The 19,367-nt window shown below is 30.7% G+C and overlaps 1 protein-coding gene across 2 annotated transcripts; it reads left to right on the forward strand.

The window, feature by feature from the left end:
* Positions 1–9,121: 9,121 nt before the first annotated feature.
* LOC142220967 (ELMO domain-containing protein 2) lies at positions 9,122–13,965 on the forward strand. Of its 2 annotated transcripts, none has more exons than XM_075290421.1 (4): positions 9,122–9,338; positions 9,393–9,545; positions 9,600–10,016; positions 13,300–13,965. In XM_075290421.1, the coding sequence occupies exons 2-4, from the start codon at positions 9,447–9,449 to the stop codon at positions 13,729–13,731; spliced, it is 948 nt and encodes a 315-aa protein (XP_075146536.1). In that variant the 5' UTR covers positions 9,122–9,338; positions 9,393–9,446; the 3' UTR covers positions 13,732–13,965. The 2 variants fall into 2 exon arrangements, with proteins under 2 accessions (XP_075146536.1, XP_075146535.1); XM_075290420.1 differs by having other exon boundaries at positions 9,123–9,326.
* The last annotated feature ends 5,402 nt before the right edge of the window (positions 13,966–19,367 follow it).

The raw sequence follows: 19,367 nt of genomic DNA on the forward strand, positions 1-19,367 counted from the left end.
GACTAAACTAACGCTTTGTGGTAGATTATTCTAATCATCTTATGCTGAAATTGGGAAGAGATAATAATTTGTGTTAAACAAATACCAATACATATGACCATGAATTAGGGTAGGTAGACAAAAATATTTTTCTACAGAATTTTGAAACTATTTCTAAGAAGGATGGATGGACACGAAAATTAAAATTTTTAAAGATATTGAATTTATCGAAAATTTTGACAAAAATTTATTTCTAAAGCAAATGTAGCCAAAATTTTATGTCTATAGAAAGTTTTGTGAAAATTTTATTTCTATAGAAATTTTGTCAAAATTTTATATCTATAGAAAATTTTGACAACATTTTATTTCTATAGAAAATTTTGTCAATTTTATTTCTATAGAAAATTTTGTCAAAATTTTATTTCTATAGAAAATTTTGTCAAAATTTTATTTCTATAGAAAATTTTGTCAACATTTTATTTCTATAGAAAATTTTGTCAAAATTTTATTTCTATAGAAAATTTTGTCAAAATTTTATTTCTATAGAAAATTTTGTCAAAATTTTATTTCTATAGAAAATTTTGTCAACATTTTATTTCTATAGAAAATTTTGTCAAAATTTTATTTCTATAGAAAATCTTGTGAAAATTTTATTTCTATAGGAAATTTTGTCAAAATTTTATTTCTATAGAGAATTTTGTCACAATTTTATTTCTATAGAAAATTTTGTCAAAATTTTATTTCTATAGAAAATTTTATTAAAATTTTATTTCTATAAAAAATTTTGTCAAAATTTTATTTCTATAGAAAATCTTGTGAAAATTTTATTTCTATAGGAAATTTTGTCAAAATTTCATTTCTTAGAAAATTTTGTCAAAATTTTATTTCTATAGAAAATTTTGTCAAAATTTTATTTCTTAGAAAATTTTCTAAAAATTTTATTTCTATAGAAAATTTTGTGAAAATTTTATTACTATAGAAAATTTTGTCAAAATGTTATTTCTATAGAAAATTTTGTCAAAATTTTATTTCTTAGAAAATTTTCTAAAAATTTTATTTCTATAGAAAATTTTGTGAAAATTTTATTACTATAGAAAATTTTGTCAAAATGTTATTTCTATAGAAAATTTTGTCAACATTTTATTTCTATAGAAAATTTTGTCAAAATTTTATTTCTATAGAAAATTTTGTCAAAATGTTATTTCTATAGAAAATTTTGTCAACAATTTATTTCTATAGAAAATTTTGTCAAAATGTTATTTCTATAGGAAATTTTGTCAAAATTTTATTACTATAGAAAATTTTGTAAAATATTTTTTTTCTATAGAAAAGTTCGTCAAAATTTTATTTCTATAGAAAAGTTTGTCAATTTTTTTTTATAAAGATTTTTGTTAAAATTTTATTTCTATAAAAAATTTTGTAAAAATTTTATTTCTATAGAAAATTTTGTAAAAATGTTATTTCTATAGAAATTTTTGTGAAAATTTTATTTCTATAGGAAATTTTGTGAAAATTTTATTTCCATAGGAAACTTTGTCAAAATTTTATTTCTATAGAAAATTTTGTCAACATTTTATTTCCATAGAAAATTTTGTCAAAATTTTATTTCTATAAAAATGTTTCTTAACATTTTATTTCTATAAAAAATTTTGTCAAAATTTTATTTCTATAGAAAATCTTGTGAAAATTTTATTTCTATAGGAAATTTTGTCAAAATTTCATTTCTTAGAAAATTTTGTTAAAATGCTATTTCTATAGAAAATTTTGTCAAAATTTTATTTCTATAGAAAATTTTCTAAAAATTTTATTTCTATAGAAAATTTTGTGAAAATTTTATTTCTATAGGACATTTTGTCAAAATTTTATTTCTATAGAAAATTTTGTCAAAATTTTAATTCTATAAAAATTTTTGTTAAAATTTTATTTCTATAAAAAATTTTGTCAAAATTTTATTCTATAGAAAATCTTGTGAAAATTTTATTTCTATAGGAAATTTTGTCAAAATTTCATTTCTTAGAAAATTTTGTAAAAATTTTATTTCTATAGAAAATTGGAGTACCTCCTACTTGGAGAGGAATATATAAAACCTATCAATTCAATTTTTTTCAATTTCAATTTTAATTTTAAGTTACATTTTTGCCATTGTTCTCAATGACTTGTTGCACGGTGCGTTGTCTTGGTGGGACAACACTTTAATCTTCTTCATCTGGGGCCGTTTTGCCGCGATTTCGACCTTCAAACGCTCCAATAACGCCATATAATAGTCACTGTTGATAGCTTTTCCCTTCTCAAGATAATCGATAAAAATTATTCCATGCGCATCCCAAAAAACAGAGGCCATTACTTTGCCAGCGGACTTTTGAGTCTTTCCACGCTTCGGAGACGGTTCACCGGTCGCTGTCCACTCAGCCGACTGTCGATTGGACTCAGGAGTGTAGTGATGGAGCAATGTTTCATCCATTGTCACATATCGACGGAAAAACTCGGGTGTATTACGAGTTATCAGCTGCAAACACCGCTCAAAATCATCAACACGTTGTTGTATTTAGTCAAATGTGAGCTCGCGCGGCACCCATTTTGCACAGAGCTTCCGCATATCCAAATATTGATGAATGATATGACCAACACTTTCCTTTGATATCTTCAAGGTCTCTGCTATCTCGATCAACTTCATTTTACGGTCATTCAAAATCACTTTGTGGATTTTTTTGATGTTTTCGTCGGTAACCACCTCTTTCGGGCGTCCACTGCGTTCACCGTCCTCCGTGCTCATTTCACCACGCTTGAATTTTGCATACCAATCAATTATTGTTGATTTCCCTGGGGCAGAGTCCGGAAACTCATTATCAAGCCAAGTTTTTGCTTCCACCGTATTTTCCCCTTCAGAAAACAGTATTTTATCAAAACACTAAATTCCTTTTTTTTCCATTTTTCACAATAACAAAAGTTGCTTCACAAAAGACGCTCTATCTCACAAACTAATTGACAGATTTTGACACGAATCATTTGAAGGTTGGTACTATATAAAAATAATATGCATTTAATACTAGCGACGCCATCTATGTGTCAGACCGGGGACTTATCAGCCTACCTCAATGAGATCTTTAGTAAGTCCCGAAGGTCTCTATTGGGATGTGTAGACCTAAAGATAACAGGAGTGAAACTGTTGGACCGTTGTGATGTGAAGATCGCAAGGATTCCGTAGTGTAAACCTGAAAATCTCCGCGGCTGAACTATAGACTCGAAGGTCTCAGTAGCGACACTGTAGTCCGAAAAGTCGCGATCTGGTTTTCAGTGTGTAAATATAACCATAGCTATCGACGAACACTTGGTTACGTGCATTTCTTATGGGAAACCCAAAATCCGCGACGGAATACCGTCAGGGAAAGCGGCGTGTCGTCCAATTAAAAACCAATTACTCATATCCGAAACGAACGCTGATCTCCTTCAAATTCTGTACGTTTTTCAATCTCTAGCAAAGAAATTTGTCTATACCCATAATTAAATTCATAAGTTCGTTAGCTAACCGGATTTTCCTCCTTTCGGCCAGAATTTTTATTATTTCAACAGAAAATTTAATTGTTGATTGCTTTTCTGCTACATCCAATAATATATATTTATTTATGAGTAAAGGGTGATTCTTTTGAGGTTAGGATTTTCATGCATTAGTATTTGACAGATCACGTGGGATTTCAGACATGGTGTCAAAGAGAAAGATGCTCAGTATGCTTTGACATTTCATCATGAATAGACTTACTAACGAGCAACGCTTGCAAATCATTGAATTTTATTACCAAAATCAGTGGCAGAAAATCCGCTTTTTTATCGACAAATTTTGTTCAGCGATTAGGCTCATTTCTGGTTGAATGGCTACGTAAATAAGCAAAATTGCCGCATTTGGAGTGAAGAGCAACCAGAAGCCGTTCAAGAACTGCCCATGCATCCCGAAAAATGCACTGTTTGGTGTGGTTTGTACGCTGGTGGAATCATTGGACCGTATTTTTTCAAAGATGCTGTTGGACGCAACGTTACGGTGAATGGCGATCGCTATCGTTCGATGCTAACAAACTTTTTGTTGCCAAAAATGGAAGAACTGAACTTGGTTGTCATGTGGTTCCAACAAGATGGCGCTACATGCCACACAGCTCGCGATTCTATGGCCATTTTGAGGGAAAACTTCGGAGAACAATTCATCTCAAGAAATGGACCGGTAAGTTGGCCACCAAGATCATGCGATTTGACGCCTTTAGACTATTTTTTGTGGGGCTACGTCAAGTCTAAAGTCTACAGAAATAAGCCAGCAACTATTCCAGCTTTGGAAGACAACATTTCCGAAGAAATTCGGGCTATTCCGGCCGAAATGCTCGAAAAAGTTGCCCAAAATTGGACTTTCCGAATGGACCACCTAAGACGAAGCCGCGGTCAACATTTAAATGAAATTATCTTCAAAAAGTAAATGTCATGGACCAATCTAACGTTTCAAATAAAGAACCGATGAGATTTTGCAAATTTTATGCGTTTTTTTTTTAAAAAAAGTTATCAAGCTCTTAACAAATCACCCTATATATATTGCGAAAACTATGTTAAGCACCCACAGATCGTAGCTACTTAACAATAAAAGTATATCAAATAGTTATCACATTTGAACTTGAGATAGGAAACTATTAAGATTCTCAGCGATATAATATGGTTGACCACGATAATGCTGATTTCACATGTGCGATGATCGAAAGTAACCATATACTGATAAGCCTATTCAAAAGAAAATAATTTTATAAAATCAGATCATTATATATTGAAACGACAAAATCGTTTAGGGAAGAAAATAGTTGGTAAGAAGTTGGAAAATTTGCCCTATTTTCATCGATATATTTTGAATCACAGATCCAATTATACAAGTTTAGTCGTCAACTCAATACCTTGCATTCAAGTACCAACAACGATATAAACAAACATTTCTAGCTCGAGATATGATTTGTTTAGTGAAAAAGACCGAAAAACTAAAAATAATGGGAAACTGTTCCATAAAAAAAAAATTAACCTTCATTTTCGAATTCAGCGGATCAAAATACCCAGAAAAAAATGTAGCACTATTTCAGCAGGATTGCAAGGAAGAGATGCAGTACCAGCTGCTTACAAAACAACCGAATCAGCGCTGATATTTGTGGGTGATGTACCGATTTAGAGCAGCTTCTACATAGCGCTGATATAATTGCTCTTTTCAATAGCAATATTGCTCAGAAGTGATATATAATCTTGAGTATAGCATTGTTGGCGTGAAGGAAAACAGCGCTACCTTTCATACATCTATACTGCATGAATTGGTAGCAATAACGTAAACGAATGATCATAAACTAGTTTGATTACTCGTTTACGTTATTGCCACCGATACATGCAGTGTGGATGCACTGCCTACTTTATTGTATACAAAAAGCGCAAATAAACACTTAGTGCTGAAGTATTTTTTGATGGGTACATAAGAATAGTCACCTCAAGTGAGAAGTTGTACTACGCCAAGTAACTACAAAAAAGTTTCTCATCAGTGCAATTATTAGGTGCCTTTTTAGATCAATTTAGAACGACGCCAATAAGAGCACCTTCAAACTATCAGAAAAAGTGCACCTTAAGGTAGTTGCAAAAGTAAAGTAAGGTCAAGTAAAACACGATTGTGTAGATGTTTATTGATTTGATTAAACATTTAACATAACTTTTTCATACCCTCCACCATAGGATGGGGGTATATTAACTTTGTCATTCCGTTTGTAACACATCGAAATATTGTTCTAATGGTAGAATTACATACCATGCGTTCATGGTGCATGGTGTCAGCATATGATCTCTAATGACCATGGTCCATATCGGTCCATAATTATATATAGCCCCCATATAAACCGATCACCAGATTTGGCTTGCGGAGCCTCTAAGAGAAGCAAATTTCATCCGATCCGGCTGAAATTTGGTAAATGGTGTTAGTATATGGTCTCTAATGACCATGCAAAAAATGGCCCATATCGGTCCATAATTATATATAGCCCCCATATAAACCGATCCCCCGATTTGGCTTGCGGAGCCTCTAAGAGAAGAAAATTTCATCCGATCCGGCTGAAATTTGGTACATGGTGTTGGTATATAGTCTCTAATGACCATGCAAAAAATGGTCCATATCGGTCCATAATTATATATAGCCCCCATATAAACCGATCACCAGATTTGACCTCCGGTGCCTTTTGGAGAAGCAAAATTATCCGATCTGGTTGAAATTTGGTACGTGATGGTAGTATATGATATTTAACAGCCATGCTAAAAGTGGTCCATATCAGTCCATAATCATATATAGCCCCCATATAAACCGATCCCGAGATTTGGTTTTGGAGCCTCTTGGAGGACCAAATTTCATCCGAGTCAGTTGAAACTTGGTACATTGTGCTAGTATATGGCCGTTAACAACCATGCCTAACTAGGTCCATATCGGTCTATAGTTATATATAGCCCTCAGATAAATCGATCCCCAATCACAAAAAATTGGTCCATATCAAGTTCATAATTGTATATAGCCCCCATATAAGCGACCCCCACATTTCAATTCTGGCTCTCTACCACGTATGGACTAACTCACAATTTAGAAAACGATGTTAAGAAGTTTTAAGATACCACAACCCAAGTAATTCGATTGTGGATGACAGTCTTTCGTAGAAGTTTCTACGCAATCTACGGCCTGGCCGAACTTACTCAACAATGTTGAGTTACATGTTGTAAAAATATCTGAAAAATTATCAATTTATTCCATTTGGAAAGTCGACAATTATTCACCAATATATCTTTCACAATTTTAAGCGTACCCTGCCAGCATTTCAAAATTCCATTTCATCCTCATCGCTACCACAGACTCGTAAATGTCACCACAACTATCGCGAACTGTGATGGGGGGAAGCATATCAAAAAGTACAAAATGTACATGAAAGTATTTTGCCATCACTACTGTTAGAAGAGCCATTTTATTTTTTGTGAAACGCCAAGCGCAACCAGCTTGTTATATTTTATTTAAATAAAAACGAAAATAAAGTTCTGAAAACATAGATATTACGCTTAAAATTGTGAAAGGTATATGGTGAACAATTTTCGACTTTCCAAATAGAATAAAGTGATCGTTTTTCAAATATTTTTCCTGGCACGCTGTCTTCATCGAAAATAAACAAACTGGCTGATAGACGCTGCAATATGTAACTTCCTACTTAAAACTCAACATCATTCTTTTATTAATGCAAAAAATTATGTTAAATGTGATGAGATAAACCGAAAAATGTTATATTTATAAGAAATTATAAATGTTTAATCAAATCAATAAACATCTACACAATCGTGTTTTACTTGACCACAATGATTCTTCTACAATTACCTTAAAATGCACTTTTTCTGATAGTTTGCAGGGGTTCTTATTGGCGTCCTTCGAAATTGATCTAAATAGGCACCTAATAATTGCACTGATGAGAAACTTTTTCGTAGTAACTTGGCGTGGTACAACTTCTCAATAGTGACGGCGCTTTTCCGACGAGTTTTTGATGTCGTATATGATTGTTTTCGACGTAGTGGGGATTCTCACAAGCGCCCCCAAATTCAAAAAATGTTGGCAGGATAATAACTATGTTTTCAGCTCTTCATTTTTGTTGTTATTTAAATAAATTATGATAAGCTAGTTGCGCTTGTTGTTTCACAATATATAAAATGGTTCTAGTAAAAAATAGTGATGACAAAATACTTTCATGTTCATTTCGTACTTTTTGATACGCTTCCCCATCATAGTTGGCGATTGTTGTAGTGTCACATACGAATCTGTGGTAGCGATGAGGATGAAATAGACCTTTGAATTGCTGGCAGTGTAAAATCTCTTTAATTTAAAATTAAAAACTTGGTACAACTTCATAATAGTAATGCCATTTATATGATATCGACAAGGTTTTAATATCGTATACGTCTGTTTTCGAGCTTATTGGGGACTCGAAGAAGTGCCTTCAAATTCATAAAATGTTGACAGTGCAGTTCCAAACTGAAAGCTAGTAAAATAATCTGCATCTAATATGATCCTAATGTTAATCAACGTCAGTAAAAATTTCGATTTTTAAAACAATATGTAATTTTCCGTTCATGAATTCATCTTACGTAAGCTTCTCAAATATTAAAAACAAAAAATGAATCCTGTTTTTAAACATCTAATTGTAGTTGCGGAATACGTACATTGTACTGGTATTTTTGCAATAAACACAAGGATGAGCATTTTTCATAGGTAACGCTATATCTTCAACATTAATTCAAACGACCTTGCAAATTGTTTGCTTTCAACAAATTTTCTAATAGGTTTGAAGCATTAAAATTAAATCCAGTTTGAAAAGTTGTGGCTAATGTGTTGAGAAATTGTTGCTAACGTGTTGAATTCTACTGTTGAGGGTAATATATGGTTTTTGTTGAGAACGCGATTTTCTCAACAATTTCTCAAATTTAATTTTAACCCTCTGCAGCTGACGTTGTGGTCTGACAGACACCGCAAAATTAATTTTCTTGCGTATCTTCCTAAAGTACGAAGCATCAATGTCTCCGCTCTCAGTACATTTTTATTTTATTCAATTTTTTTAGATTTGTTTGCTTAATAACCAAATGCTTTTACGGAAAATATGGCTTAAAATTTTTCATCAGAAATGTTGACGTAGGATATCAGTTTATAAATGAGGTCTGCTGAACCCCACGTCAGTTATATTATTAAGATTAGACCACCTCAGTTACAGAGGGTTAAGCTAATTCTTTGAAAATATGTTTGAAAGTGTGTTGAATATAAACATTTCTCAAATGCTTGTGTTTATTGGGTTGTTTGCTACCAACTATCAGATGCTATGGTTTGCAAGTTTTTAAAAATCTCTAGCAAAAACTTGCAATTTCTCTATATAACTGTCAAATATAGTCTCTCTTCGGCTGGCTATTTATTGTAAACGAACGACTTCCAGTAAAAGTTTGTGATAATTATCAAAAATTATCGGGTTCTCGAACGGAGCTTTAATCTGCTGTTTGATTCTTACTACCTTTTTTTGTTAATAATACGCCCATTAATTTAGGTTGAACCAACTAGATGTAATATTAGATAGTTGGCAACATTGGACTTTGCAAAATATCGTCATAACAGCTGAATAAGTGAAAAAAACAACATTGGAACCAACAGGAGTACAGAAGGATGTTAGGAATTTCATAATTTCTGCCTGAAGAAAGTAATCGACAGGAAATATATATTGCAGTCATACTAAATAGTTAAACCAATTCGACAAAGATATCAGTGCATCATGTATAGTTACTATGACAACTAAGTAAGGATACTTGTAAGTGGTGGGTGTTTGCAAATCGCATATCTAAACACGCATTATTTTTAATAGGCATCATTTCAAACTACCACGTAATTGCTAGACGACACTCAGAATATAGAAAAAATGTATATTTTGGATAGAATTCTACCTTTGGTCTTTCACCTTATCAGACCTTTTATAAAATGGTTTTTGCACACATTTACCAGGCTAAGTGAATTACAGGTAACTTGGAATAAATCCAATTTCTAGATTGTTTTACTTATTTTGATTTTATAGCGCATTTGTTATGGTGCCCGTCCTGGTTCCAGTCGTACGAAACAAGTGGAAAGATCCTTGTACTTATCCAAACAACCAGAAATTAAACAACTCTTACACGAACTAGACGAAGCTGCAGAATTTTGCAGTGATGATGAACTTCTTTTACTGCCTGCCAAAGCAGTCGCTGTTGTTCAAAGAGTAAAGCGTATTAAACCAAGAATACATCCTGATTTTGGTGGCTTATTTGGGACATGTGCCTTACACATATGGAGCTATAAACATTTAATGCATCAAGTTGAACGTTTACGATCCGAAATGTATGATTCGCAGAATCTGGAACACGAACAGAAACTTTTGGAACTATGGAAACGTCTAATGCCCGAAGAAGAACTAACTGGCCGCATTTCAAAACAATGGCAGGAAATAGGATTTCAGGTAACTGATGATGAATTTTAGTAAATGTAAGCGGAAGGATTTTCTTCAAAACAGAATTATTATTCTAGAAAAATAAATCTCAATGGGGTAGATATATTTTTTCCCCATTTGGACTGTAACATAATTCTTTGGTGGTACATCGTTGACGTTTCTGTGCAATTTTAAAACTAGACCTAGACATATATTGAACCGAAAATTTAGATGTTTAAGAAAAAATATATTATAGAGCTGCCTTATCGGGATATAAACGATATAGTTTCAGAGTCACTTAGACTATTCAATCCATTGTGATAACACAAGTTGTAAACATCTTTATTATCAAACAGTGCTTGCCTGTATTTTTCTGACTTTTTTTCGACGACGCTTTTCCAAATCAGGTATGAACACAAATGAGGGGGCAATATTTACGCCCGAGTCTTCACGAAATGATTTCACAATTTTCAAAAAATGTAAATAAGCGACAAAAACACGGTCCGTTTCGTTTCTATCCCAAATACTCCATTGCCACCCTGTTCTCTACCATGGAATATTTTTGTTTTTAACTTTCGAAGATTCTCTGTGTTACTTTTTTAATAACGTAGAAATAAATCGAAATTCACGTAAACCTGATTTATTATACTGAAACGATATCGAAAAATCCCAAATTTATGGAAATTCCCAACTAAACCACCATGTCCCTAACTCAAAAATTTGTCCGCATCCACGACGAAATATCCAAAATATTGAGTGAAATCTCCAATACCTCCATTGCCACAGTTGGTAGAATTCTAACAATACCTTGAGGTTTTGGTAGAAAATATTCCTCCTCAACTAAGAGTTTTACTTCAATTTTATATAAAAATAAAATGTTCTATAGAAATACAATGTTGACAAAATTTTCTATAGAAATAAAACGTTGATAAAATTTTCTATAGAAATAAAATTTTGAAAAAATCTATAGAAATACTATTTTGACAAACTTTTTTTTATAGAAATACAATTTTGACAAAATTTTCTATGGAAATAAAATTTTGACAAAATTTTCTATAGAAATAAAATTTTGACACAATTTTCTATGGAAATAACATCTTGACAAAATTTTCTATAGAAAAAAATTTTTACAAAAATTTCTATGGAAATAAAATTTTGACAAAATTTTCTATAGAAATAAAATTTTGACAAAATTTTCTATAGAAATAAAATTTTGACAAAATTTTCTATAGAAATAAAATTTTTACAAAATTTTCTATAGAAATAAAATTTTAACAAAATTTTCTATAGAAATAAAATTTTGGCAAGCTTTTTTTATAGAAATAAAATTTTGACTAAATTTTCTGTAGAAATAAAATTTTGAAAAAATTTTCTGTAGAAATAAAATATTGACAAAATTTTCTATGGAAATAAAATATTGACAAAATTTTCTATGGAAATAAAATTTTGACAAAATTTTCTATGGAAATAAAATTTTGACAAAATTTTCTATGGAAATAAAAATTTGACAAAATTTTCTATGGAAATAAAATTTTCTTTAGAAATAAAATTTTGACAAAATTTTCTATAGAAATAAAATTTTGAAAACATCTATAGAAATAAAATTTTGACAAAATTTTCTATAGAAATACAATTTTGACAAAATTTTCTATGGAAATAAAAATTTGACAAATTTGACAAAATTTTCTATAGAAATAAAATTTTGAAAACATCTATAGAAATAAAATTTTGACAAAATTTTCTATGGAAATAAAATTTTGACAAAATTTTCTATGGAAATAAAATTTTGATAAAATTTTCTATAGAAATAAAATTTTGACAAAATTTTCTATAGCAATTAAATGTTGATAAAATTTTCTATAGCAATAAAATTTTGACAAAATGTTCTATAGAAATACAATGTTGACAAAATTTTCTATAGAAATAAAATTTTGATAAAATTTTCTATAGAAATAAAATTTTGATAAAATTTTCTATAGAAATACAATTTTGACAAAATTTTCTATAGAAATAAAATTTTGACAAAATTTTCTATGGAAATAAAATTTTGACAAAATTTTCTATAGAAATAAAATTTTGACAAAATTTTCTATAGAAATAAAATTTTGACAAAATTTTCTATAGAAATAAAATTTTGACAAAATTTTCTATAGAAATAAAATTTTGACAAAATTTTCTATAGAAATAAAATTTTGACAAAATTTTCTATAGAAATAAAATTTTGACAAAATTTTCTATGGAAATAAAATTTTGACAAAATTTTCTGTGGAAATAAAATTTTGACAAAATTTTCTATGGAAATAAAATTTTGATAAAATTTTCTATGGAAATAAAATTTTGATAAAATTTTCTATGGAAATAAAATTTTGACAAAATTTTCTATGGAAATAAAATTTTGACAAATTTCCTATGGAAATAAAATTTTGACAAAATTTTCTATGGAAATAAAATTTTGACAAAATTTTCTATGGAAATAAAATTTTGACAAAATTTTCTATGGAAATAAAATTTTGATAAAATTTTCTATAGAAATAAAATGTTGACAAAATTTTCTATAGCAATTAAATGTTGATAAAATTTTCTATAGCAATAAAATTTTGACAAAATGTTCTATAGAAATACAATGTTGACAAAATTTTCTATAGAAATAAAATTTTGATAAAATTTTCTATAGAAATAAAATTTTGATAAAATTTTCTATAGAAATAAAATTTTGACAAAATTTCCTATAGAAATAAAATTTTGACAAAATTTTCTATGAAATAAAATTTGGACAAAATTTTTTATGGAAATAAAATTTTGGCAAAATTTTCTATGGAAATAAAATTTTGATAAAATTTTCTATAGAAATAAAATTTTGACAAAATTTTCTATGGAAATAAAATTTTGACAAAATTTTCTTAAGAAATAAAATATTGACAAAATTTTCTTAAGAAATAAAATTTTGACAAAATTTTCTATAGAAATAAAATTTTGACAACATTTTCTAAAGAAATAAAATTGAAATAAATTCAATATCTTTCAAATTTGTAATTTTTGTGTTAGCTCATATTATCAAAGTCTATTGTGAGTAAGTTCTCCCTTTTGTAGAAGTAGTAATTTTCCCTTGTTAATGCAAGTTATAATCGTTAAAAAAAATTAAAAATTCGACACATAAGATTTAGAGAAGTTGTAGTCGATAACAACGATAAAACGTCTGTTAAATTTCTGTTTTGTTTGTTTTTCTTTAATTTCACCATAAAACTATTTTCTCTAAAAAAATCAAATTTATAAAATACAATCAAATTTAATTTTTTGTTTTCTTTTTTTCTAGGGTGATGATCCCAAAACCGATTTCCGTGGCATGGGTATGCTTGGCCTAGAGAATCTTCTCTTTTTCGCCCGTGAATATAAAGAAGCTGCACATCATGTCCTCCTCCATTCAAGACATCCGAAATTCGGTTACACATTTGCCATTGTTGGCATCAATTTAACTGCTATGGCCTATCGTCTACTGAAATCGGGCGATGCCAAAACACATTTCTATAATTTAGCCAATGCCATTAAACAACCATGCTCGCTGAAACATTTTCATAAGCTATATTGCTATTTATTATTTGAATTCGATCGTTTCTGGCTGGAATCGGAACCGACGAATATCATGGATTTCCGTGAAATCTATCAAAATTTCGAAATAACCATTATTGAGGCCTTACATAGGGAAACAACCATATTTAAAACAAATTTAATTGTCGAACATGTTTAAGCACCATGGATTAGTAAATGATTTAGTTAATTGATTTTGGAATACTTAAGAAACATAGAATGGTAAAACTATAACGCTGATAGCCATCATAATCTTGGTAATATTTTTGTCATAAATACAAAGAAATGTTTTCTATTCACATTTATTTATACTTGAGCATAGTGTATTTGTAAAAATCATAAACGAAAATAGAAAATAAAGCAAAGTTTGATTTACATATTTAAAAAAAAATAATATTTATTAATGCGGTGTTAATCAACTTTCGGATTCGCAACTTCAATTACTGGTATTCAACATTAGCGAATCTATTTTTTTGTCCATAAAGCAGGCTTAGGTTAGGTTAAAGTAGCAGCCCGATTAAGATTCAGGCTCACTTAGACTATTCAGTCCATTGTGATACCAATTTAACTAAAAGTACCTATTACATATGGGCACTTCTAGTTTTAACCGTTGAACCTTCTCGATTATTTTCTTCTGTTGAACCAACCAGATTGTTCCAAAAACATTAGCAGACTGCTTAAGTTTTCCAGGTCCGCCAGTAATCTGAAGCTATATGCCCCTAAAATTTGCTTACGCCTTACATAAAATGCAGGACACTCACACAAGAGGTGTTTTATTGATTCCTTTTCCTCCGCATCATGACAGCTCATACAATAGTCATTATACTTCGCACGAATAGTTTTTGCAAAATCGCCTATCAGGCAGCGACCCGTTATAGCAGATATCAGGAGTGATATCTGGCGTCTCGAGAACACTAGCATATCTAGTGTGCGGTTTAAGTTTAAATGGGGCCATATCTGCTTGGTGTCGTTACAACCCTTACAATTCTCCCATCGAACATTTGCCATCATGACAGCCTTCTCACGGGCAGGCTTACATGTCCGCTTACAATCTACCAAAAGTTGGAGCAATTATTATTTTGTCAAAATTTTAAAATTTTGTTTCTATAGAAACAAAAATTTTATCGATATTTTATTTCTATAGAAAATTTTGTCATTTTTATTTTTTATTTCTATAATAAATTTTCTCAAACTTTTATTGTATTTATTTTTATCTATGTTTTGAAGATTTTGTAAAAATTTTATTTTTATAGATAAATTTGTCAAAATTTTATTTAGACAATTTTCTCAAAGTTTTATTCCTATAGAAATTTCTGTCAAAATTTTATTTCTATAGAACATTTTCTCAAATTTTTATTTACATAGAAAAATTTATCAAAATTTTATTTCTATAGAAAATTTTCTCAATATTTTATTTCTATAGAACATTTTCTCAAAAATTTATCTCTATAGAAAATTTTTACAAAATTTTATTTAGCAAAACTATCAACTAATTATCAGAAATAATTCACTAAAACCAAAGTAAATATGTGTGTGCATATAAATTCGAATTTAAAATTGCGACAGAGGCCTTAGCCGAGACACAAACCATCACCTTCAATGTAATTTTAAATTCGAATTTAAATTTAATTTTACAAATGTATCATTTTTTTTTTTTGAAGACACTAAGAGTTTTTAAATGGAATTTGATAGAATCCTAATCCAATTGCCGCTTTCTGAAATGCTTTTTTTTATTGAAATTATTTCGAACCCCGAACGGTTTTTGCACAGTGGTCCTTTTTTTTGTTAAACAATATTTTAAATTTGCCGGTTTCTAAATTATTTTTGTGATGAAATTTGTTCGAATTATGGATGCTTAGGAACATCTTTAACGAATTCTATCAAATTCAATTTAAAAATTCTTAGCGTTTTCAAAAAAAAAAGAAATAATATACCCCCATCCTATGGTGGAGGGTATAAAAATGATACATTTGTAAAATTAAATTCGAATTTAAAAAATTAAATTTTTCAAAAAAAAAATAAATTTGTAAAATTAAATTCGTATTTAAAAAATTAAATTTTTCAAAAAATGATAATTTTGTAAAATTAAATTCGAATTTAAAATTACATTGAAGGTGCTGGTTTGTACCTCGACTAAGGCCTCTGCCGCAATTTTAAATTCGAAGTTATCTTCACCCACATAAAGTAAATTACATTTGAACCTCCCGAAAAAATGTTTTCAAATTTATAAGCATATCACTTTTCCTTTGCCAAAGTCAAATCACTGATTTGAGTGCACTTTTTTAACTTCTTTCTTTTTTTTTTTAATTTTTAATTAATCAAACTTGGAATACTATGAAGTCAGTGAAGAACGTGATTGAAAATAACTATTTTCATTTATTTTTTTTTTATTTAAAAAAGGAGTTTTGTAAGTATTTTTATGTCCAATTAATTCAGTGATTGATACACTCATTTTCGTGATTAAAAATATTTCAATTAAAAAATTAATTGAATCAATGAATTTCGTGATTTAACCCATTACTCCCTCTGTCCACATATGAAGACCCCTGTTTAAAGTCAAACAGCTATGAGCTACCCGTTATTTTTGTTTAGCTTTATACTGCATCTGGTCTATAAACAATTTCATATTCAGTGCGTTATATTCTTGTTATTATTCAGATAACTATCGTACAATACTTTCAAGTTTTTGTCCGGCAGTTTCATGTTACAGTTTAATAATGGGTTAATAAGTGATTGAAGACATAAATAATATTAGTCTCGCACGAGGTAGACATATACAAATAGACCAAGAATAGTATTAATGTGGCAAGATCGAATCCATATACTGCATCAGTCGAAAGGAGTTATTACACTGTGAAAATATTCGAGCGGTAACCCATTCCAACAACGTACAATTCTCACTAGAAAAGATTTAGCAAAAATACTTCTCCTAATACGGGGAACAGTGGATTCCTTGACGAGCGCGAGTGGTGATTTTTTCTGTACTCATTTTCAACTCTATTACCAATTATTTTTTATACCCACCACCATAGAATGGTGACGGGGGTATAATAAGTTTGTCATTCCGTTTGTAACACATCGAAATATCGATTTCCGACTATATAAAGTGTATATATTCTTGATCAGGGAGAAATTTTAAGACGATTTAACCATGTCCGTCTGTCTGTTGTAATCACGCTACAGTCTTCAATAATGAAGCAATTATGCTGAAATTTTGCACAAACTCGTCTTTTGTCTGCAGGCAGGTCAAGTTCGAAGATGGGCTATATTGGTCCAGGTTATGATATAGCCCCCATATAAACCGACCTCCCGATTTGGGGTCTTGGGCTCATAGAAACAGTAGTTTTTATCCAATTCGCCTGAAATTGAAAATGTAGAGGTATTTTAAGACCATACAGAGGTGAGACAAAAATGGTGAGTATGGCTTCATGTTTTGGTATAGCACCCATATGGACCGATCTCCCGATTTTACCTCTTGGGCTTCTAGAAACTGTATTTACTATCCGATTTGGTTGAAATTGGAAATCTGGAGGTACTTTAGAACCATAAAGAGGTGTTGCAAAAATGGTGAGTATCGGTCCATGTTTTGGTATAGCCCCCATATAGACTGTATTTACTATCCGATTTGGCTGATATTGGAAATCTACAGGTATTTTAGGACCATGAAGAGGTGTGCCAAAAATGGTGAGTATCGGTTCATGTTTTGGTATAGCCCCCATATAGACCGATCTCCCGATTATAATTCTTGGGCTTATAAAAATCGTAGTTTTTATCCAATTTGCCTGGAATTGGAAATCTAGAGTTTTCTTAAGACTACAAACGTAGTTTTATCCAAAAATGATGAGTATCGGGCCATGTTTTGGTATAGCCCCCATATAGACCCGATCCCTTGATTTTACTTCTTGGGCTTATAAAAATCGTAGTATTTTTTCCCAATTTGCCTCAAATTGAAAATCTAGAAGTATTTTAGGACCATAAGAAGGTGTGCCGAAAATGATGAGTATCGGTCCATGTTTTGATATAGCCCCCATATAGACCGATCTCTAGATTTTACTTCTTGTGCTTACAAAAACCGTAGCTTTTATCCAATTGGCCTGAAATTGGAAATCTAGAGGTATTATAGGACCATAAAGAGGCGCGCCGAAAATGGTGAGTATCGGTCCATGTTTTGGTATAGCCCTCACATAGACCGATCTCCCGATTTCGGGTCTTGGGCTTATAGAAACCGTAGTTTTTATCCAATTTGCATGAAATTGAAAATCTAGAGGTACTTTAGAACCATAAAGAAGTGTTGCAAAAATGGTGAGTATCGGTCCATGTTTTGGTATAGCCCCCATATAGAGCGATCTCCCGATTTTACTTCTTGGGCTTCTAGAAACTGTATTTACTATCCGATTTGGATGATATTGGAAATCTACAGGTATTTGAAGACCATGAAGATGTGTGCCAAAAATGGTGAGTATCGGTTCATGTTTTGGTATAGCCCCCATTTAGACCGATCTCCCGATTTTACTTCTTGGGCTTATAAAAATTGTAGTTTTTATTCAATTTGCATGAAATTGAAAATCTAGAGGTACTTTAGAACCATAAAGAGATGTTGCAAAAATGGTGAGTATCGGTCCATGTTTTGGTATAGCCCCCATATAGACCGATCTCCCGATTTTACTTCTTGGGCTTCTAGAAACTGTATTTACTATCCGATTTGGCTGATATTGGAAATCTACAGGTATTTTAGGACCATGAAGAGGTGTGCCAAAAATGGTGAGTATCGGTCCATATTTTGATATAGCCCCCATATCGACCGATCTCCCGATTATACTTCTTGGGCTTATAAAAATCGTAGTTTTTATCCAATTTGCCTGAAATTGAAAATCTAGAAGTACTTTAGAACCATAAAGTGATGTTGCAAAAATGGTGAGTATCGGTCCATGTTTTGGTATAGCCCCCATATAGACCGATCTCCCGATTTTACTTCTTGGGCTTCTAGAAACTGTATTTACTATCCGATTTGGCTGACATTGGAAATCTACAGGTATTTTAGGACCATGAAGAGGTGTGCCAAAAATGGTGCGTATCGGTTCATGTTTTGGTATAGCCCCCATATAGATCGATCTCCCGATTTTACTTCTTGGGCTTATAAAAATCGTAGTTTTTATTCAATTTGCATGAAATTGAAAATCTAGAGTTTTCTTAAGACTACAAAGAGGTGTGTCAAAAATGATGAGTATCGGGCCATGTTTCAGTATAGCCCCCATATAGACCGATCTCTTGATTTTACTTCTTGGGCTTATAAAAATCGTAGTATTTTTTCCCAATTTGCCTCAAATTGAAAATCTAGAGGTATTTTAGGACCATAAGAAGATGTGCCGAAATGATGAGTATCAGTCCATGTTTTGATATAGCCCCCATATAGACCGATCTCTAGATTTTACTTCTTGGACTTATAAAAATCGTGTATTTTTTCCCAATTTGTCTCAAATTGAAAATCTAGAGGTATTTTAGGACCATAAGAAGGTGTGCCGAAAATTATGGGTATCGGTCCATGTTTTGATATAGCCCCCATATAGACCGATCTCTAGATTTTACTTCTTGGGCTTACAAAAACCGTAGCTTTTTTATCCAATTGGCCTGAAATTGGAAATCTAGTGGTATTATAGGACTATAAAGAGGCGCGCCGAAAATGGTGAGTATCGGTCCATGTCTTGGTATAGCCCGATTTTACTTTTTGGGCTTATAGAAATCGTAGTTTTTATCTGATTTGCCTGAAATTGTAAATATACTGGAATTTTAGAATTA

Source organism: Haematobia irritans, chromosome 1, assembly GCF_050003625.1.
Source record: "Haematobia irritans isolate KBUSLIRL chromosome 1, ASM5000362v1, whole genome shotgun sequence".
NCBI classification, from domain to species: domain Eukaryota; kingdom Metazoa; phylum Arthropoda; class Insecta; order Diptera; family Muscidae; genus Haematobia; species Haematobia irritans.